At 51.8% G+C, this 5,318-nt stretch overlaps 1 protein-coding gene across 1 annotated transcript; it reads right to left on the bottom strand.

Annotated features, from left to right (window-relative positions):
- Positions 1-245: 245 nt before the first annotated feature.
- Positions 246-4,479, bottom strand: SOX18 (SRY-box transcription factor 18). Its single transcript, XM_014873941.2, has 2 exons — positions 3,876-4,479; positions 246-2,298 (listed from the first exon to the last, which is right to left on the bottom strand). Exons 1-2 carry the CDS (start codon positions 4,276-4,278, stop codon positions 1,448-1,450), a joined length of 1,254 nt encoding a protein of 417 aa, XP_014729427.2. The 5' UTR covers positions 4,279-4,479; the 3' UTR covers positions 246-1,447.
- Between the last annotated feature and the right edge of the window lie 839 nt (positions 4,480-5,318).

The raw sequence follows: 5,318 nt of genomic DNA, 5'->3' as shown, positions 1-5,318 counted from the left end.
AGGATCCGGCTGAGCATGGTGACGGCTCGGCAAGACCTGCCGCTGCTGGAGCCGGGAAGCAGCCAGTGAAGGCCAGGAGGAGGAAAGGCTCCGGTACACGGAGTTTTCTTCCAGTTCTGAGGATTCGAAGAGAAAGCATTGGAGCAGTCTGGCTCTATTTTTGGGGGGTTTCATGGGAAAACAGGGTGAGCCACGGGGATCGATGCGCTGCCAGCCTGCCAAAACAATGACCACACCGAGGCTCGTTTTGGAGGAGGATATCACATGTTTTATTATATTTTAATCTGAAAACAGCTGCTTTTCCTGCTGGGAGCATCTCTGGGTGGCACGGTGCTGTGGGGCTGCTGCCAGAATCCCATCCCATCCCATCCCATCCCATCTCATCCCAAGCCACTGTCCCGTGCCGAGCTGAGCAGAGCAGTGCTCGTGGAGCCTGAGGCGGCTGACAGAGCAGGCGGGCGGCAGCTTGGAAATTAATACATTTGCCAGGTTGTCAAAACATTAATCAACGGATACAAAAATCTGGAAATGGTTGGGACAACATGTATTTGCGGAAAATATGTGTTCACACAACAAGCACACAAGATGGGAACAATTATATGAAGATGTTTTAATAATTAACCAGAATAAAACAGTTTGCTCTCCATACAGTTCTAGACAATAAAAGTGTTTGCAGTCATATTTTTCTTTTGTACAAAATTCCAGTCAGTTGTTCCTCAATATTTACATTATCATTCCCTTTTCACAAAATATCTCCTTTTTTCCCCCCTTCCTTTTTTTTCCCCTTAAATCCAGCTTTGCTACATAAATGCTTTAGATCTCATGGATATCCCTTGATTTCTTTTTAAAAAGTCTAATAAAAAAAACCCCAAAAGACATTAAATACCATTTTATATATAAAAATGCTTAGTAAAAATATAGTTTTGTTGCCCAATTAAAATATATTGCTGAGAATACAGTAAAAACTGTCCTAAAGCCCACCCCTAATGGGCGCCGACTCTTTAACAGCCCCGGCAAAGTCTTTCTAAAAGCTTTTTCCCTCTAAAAGTTTGCCTGTTCCTTGGGTTAAATACTGGGGACAGGTCACACTTTGGCTCATCCTGATGTGATTGTTTCAGGCAGGATTTACTGGAATTGGCTTGAAAATGCCCTTTGGAGCTGGCGGGTGCTGGAGGTGTGCCCTGCCGAGGGCTGGAGCGGGGAGCACGGCGGGGAAAGGCGTCTATCTGTGTTATATAGTTATACGGTATATCAGTGAGTTCAGCATGGTCTGTCTCTAAAAAAAAAAATTAAAAAAAAATCAAAATAAAAAAGAACAAACAAGAAAGCGATGCATTTAATGAGATACTCTAAATATGATGGAGCTCGTGGTTAAAGGAGGATGGCTTTTTGTTTTTAGAGGAGAGTCGGGGCTCTCCTGGTGTGCGCATTGGATGGTGGGGTCAACCTAACCGGTGATGCAGGGGCTATAGTAAACAGCACTGCTGGCATCGGACAGGGCAGATATCAAACTGCTCTCCTCGCAGGAGATGCTTCTAGGAGTCACTTTGGACAGGGACACATGGTAAGGGAGGCCCGAGGCTTCGGGACGAGTCCTGCTCATGTTCAAATACTGGTCAAACTCGTTGCGGTCAACGTCTGTCCAGAGCTCGGTTTGGTTCAAGTGATCCACGCTCTCCATGTGGTGGGCTTCAGGCGGGGGCGACAGCTGGCCCAGGTGGGCAGAAAGCCCATTCTGAGTTCCTGAGCACATCTGGTTGTAGTAAAGGCTGGAGGGATGGGGAGTCCTCATGGCGTCGGCCAAGTGTGAGGGGGTCTGCGTGTAGGGCACGGCCACGTCCCGCCCCATGCACTTCTCCTGGGGAAACTCCATCTGGTGATGGTGGTGGTAGCCGCGAAAGGGCATCATGTTGCAGTCATCCTGCATGTGAGGAGGGAAAAACGCCGGCTCGGTCTGTTCCAAGACATCCAAGGGAGACATCTCAGGAGTTGGCAAGCCATAGTTTTCAATATCCGACCCCATGGAGTGGAGTTCTCTGAAGTGGTTAAGTGGGGGAGGCTGGGGGTGGCCCGGCTGGCTGCCGCCATGGTGACTCATGCTGAAGTTGTCACTGCAAGGCTGGGAAAGGTTATGCAGGAGGATATTGGGTTCCATCCTCTTGATTTTCTTGGCTTGCTTCTTTCTCCTTGGGCGGTATTTGTAGTTGGGGTGATCCTGGAGATGCTGGATTCGCAGTCGCTCTGCCTCTTCTACGAAGGGACGCTTGTCGCTGGCGCTCAGCGCTTTCCATGACTGGCCTGGAAGAGGAAAGAGAAGCTCTGTGAGAATGGCTCAGCCACCTGGCAGTGGCCAGGGCATGGGGACACCCAGGGAAAGGCAGCCCAGGGGTGAAGGGCTCCTGCAGATGGCTTGGCACCTGAGTGGGGTCTCACTGCTGGCACCGGGAAGGGCTGGGGAATGGGTTCCCAAGTCAGGCTGTTCCCTTGTCCCAGCAGAAGGCTCAGGCAGTGCCCAGCACTTCAGTGATGTGAGAGAATGGAGATTCATGGAATGGGAACTCCTCTGCCAGAGCTGGGGATTCTGCTTCCCTCTGCCCCTTGGTACAGTCCACATTCCCTGCTTCCCTGTATCTCACATCCATAGCCTGCACCTCTGTAGACCAAATCACCTGCCCCAAAAACTCACAGCACCATATCCTGAATCCCACATCCCCACGCCCCGCAGCCCCGTGTCTCTGCATCCTGCTGCTCTGTCTGGCCATATCCTGCTTCCCGTAGTCCCGCATCCTGCAGCTCCATTTACCCATATCCTGCTTCCCGTGTTCCCACATCCCGCATCCTATAGTCGTGCATCCCGCATCCTGCAGCCTGTATTCCCATATCCTGCATCCCTGCAGCTGTGTACCCCTCAGCCCTGTATCTCTGCATCCCGCAGCCCTGTTTCCCTGTATCTTGTGTACACGCAGCTCTGCATCTTCACATCCTCAACCCACAGCCCCATATTCCCACATCTTGTAACACCACATCCCACAGCCCTTCATCCAGCAGTCCTGCATCCTTACAGCTCGCATCATTGCAGCCCTGCATTCTTGCAACCTGCAGCTGGTAGCCCTTCATCCCACATCCCTAAAGCTTGTGTCCTGCAGCTCTTTAACCTTGCAGCCCATAGCCCTGCATCCCCCAGCTCTGTATCCCACAGCATCCCATCCTTGTACCCCAGCTCCTGCACCCACATATTCTTGCAGTTTGCATCTCACAGTCCTGTACCCTTGAAGCCTGGCTAGCAGATCCCCATATCCTTGCATCCTACAGTCTGCTGCCTTGAATCTGTGCAGTCTGCATCCCACAGCCCTGGACTCTCACAGCACACATCCCAAATCCTTCCCTACGGCTTCATCCCACACTCCCAGTCCTGAATCCCTGTACTCTAGCAGTTCGCATCTCCATCTCTGCATCTCTGCATCCCATTGCCTTGGATTATCAGAATGAGACTTTCCTATCCCTACACCCCCAGCCCTGTACCCCAACATTCTGAGCTCTGTACCCCTTCATCCTGCACTCTTGCAGCCCACATCCCCAGACCTGTACCTCTGTATTCCTGTATTCCCAACCCTGTACTCCCACATCTCTGTCTCCCCAGCTCGGTATCCTCCCCATCCTACAGCCCTGTACTCTTGCAGCCTGGATCCCCAACCCCACATCCCCACGTCCTTAGCTCTGTAAGCCGGCGTCCCACAGCCCCGCACTCTTGCAGCCCGCATCCCCAGCCCCGTAACGCAGCATCCCCGCATCCCTAGCTCCACACTCCGGCAGCCCCAGCCCCGCACCCCGCATCCCCGCGTCCCCAGCCCTCCTCCCACTCCGCTCCCGCTCACCCAGCATCTTGCTGAGCACGGCGTTGTGCAGGTCGGGGTTCTGCTGAGCCAGCCGCTTGCGCTCATCCTTCGCCCAGACCATGAAGGCGTTCATGGGCCGGCGGATGCGGGAGTCCTCGGCGGCCTTGCCCTCGGGGCGGCCGGCCGGGGGGCTGTATCCATAGCCCGGCTCGGGGCTGGGCGTGCGGCTGGGGGCCGCGCCGGGGGCCGCGCCGCCGGGGCCGGGGCCGAAGGCGAAGCCGGGCTCGGGGCTGGGCGTGCGGCTGGCGGGGGAGGCGGCTCCCGGGGGGCGCGGGAAGGTGAGCCCGGGCTCAGCGGCCGGCACGGCGGCGGTGACCCATGAACAGTCGCCCCGGGGTTGCGATATCTCCTCTCGGCAGTAGTTAGACTCAGATATATTCATTCCAGCTGGACAGCACTTTGTGTCCGACCCGACCGGGTGCCGGAGAGAGAATCGGGATTCCTGCCGCGTCTCACCGGGTCCAGCACCGCCGAGCAGCCGCCCGCAGTTCGCCTCCCTCGCCTGCCTTCGGGGGACTCGGGCTCGCCTGCGTTTGTTTTGGTTTCTTTTCTTTTCTTTTTTTTTTTCCTTTTTTTTTTTTTTTTTTATTTTTTCCCCCCTTTCCCCACAAAAAAAACTTTTGGGATGATGCTGGGCTGGAAGGGGCAAAATATAGCCGGGCTGGACCAATCAGCGGGGCGAGGGGAGGAGGAGGAGGAGGAGGAGATGGAGAGGAGGAGGAGATGAGGAGGAGGTGAGGGGGAGGAGGAGGAGGGAACGGGGGCGTCCCCAGGCACCAGCAGGAAGAGCCACCCGGGGAGGGCCGAGCTGGGACCGGTGTGGAAGCTGCTGCCCCGTTCCCTTCTGTCCAAGGAGGAGGGTTGTTACATTTTTCTCCGAGTTTCTTTCTTTTCTTTCTTTCTTTCTTTCTTTCTTTCTTTCTTTCTTTCTTTCTTTCTTTCTTTCTTTCTTTCTTTCTTTCTTTCTTTCTTTCTTTCTTTCTTTCTTTCTTTCTTTCTTTCTTTCTTTCTTTCTTTCTTTCTTTCTTTCTTTCTTTCTTTCTTTCTTTCTTTCTTTCTTTCTTTCTTTCTTTCTTTCTTTCTTTCTTTCTTTCTTTCTTTCTTTCTTTCTTTCTTTCTTTCTTTCTTTCTTTCTTTCTTTCTTTCTTTCTTTCTTTCTTTCTTTCTTTCTTTCTTTCTTTCTTTCTTTCTTTCTTTCTTTCTTTCTTTCTTTCTTTCTTTCTTTCTTTCTTTTCTTTTCTTTTCTTTTCTTTTCTTTTCTTTTCTTTTCTTTTCTTTTCTTTTCTTTTCTTTTCTTTTCTTTTCTTTTCTTTTCTTTTCTTTTCTTTTCTTTTCTTTTCTTTTCTTTTCTTTTCTTTTCTTTTCTTTTCTTTTCTTTCTCTATGTGTTTTTTGCAAGCCCCTTTTCTGCTCCCTGTGCCCT

This window comes from Sturnus vulgaris, chromosome 17 (assembly GCF_052056855.1).
Source record: "Sturnus vulgaris isolate bStuVul1 chromosome 17, bStuVul1.hap1, whole genome shotgun sequence".
Classification (NCBI taxonomy): Eukaryota; Metazoa; Chordata; class Aves; order Passeriformes; family Sturnidae; genus Sturnus; species Sturnus vulgaris.
Note: the sequence above shows the minus strand (reverse complement) of the source record. Positions and strands in the feature narration are given on the sequence as shown.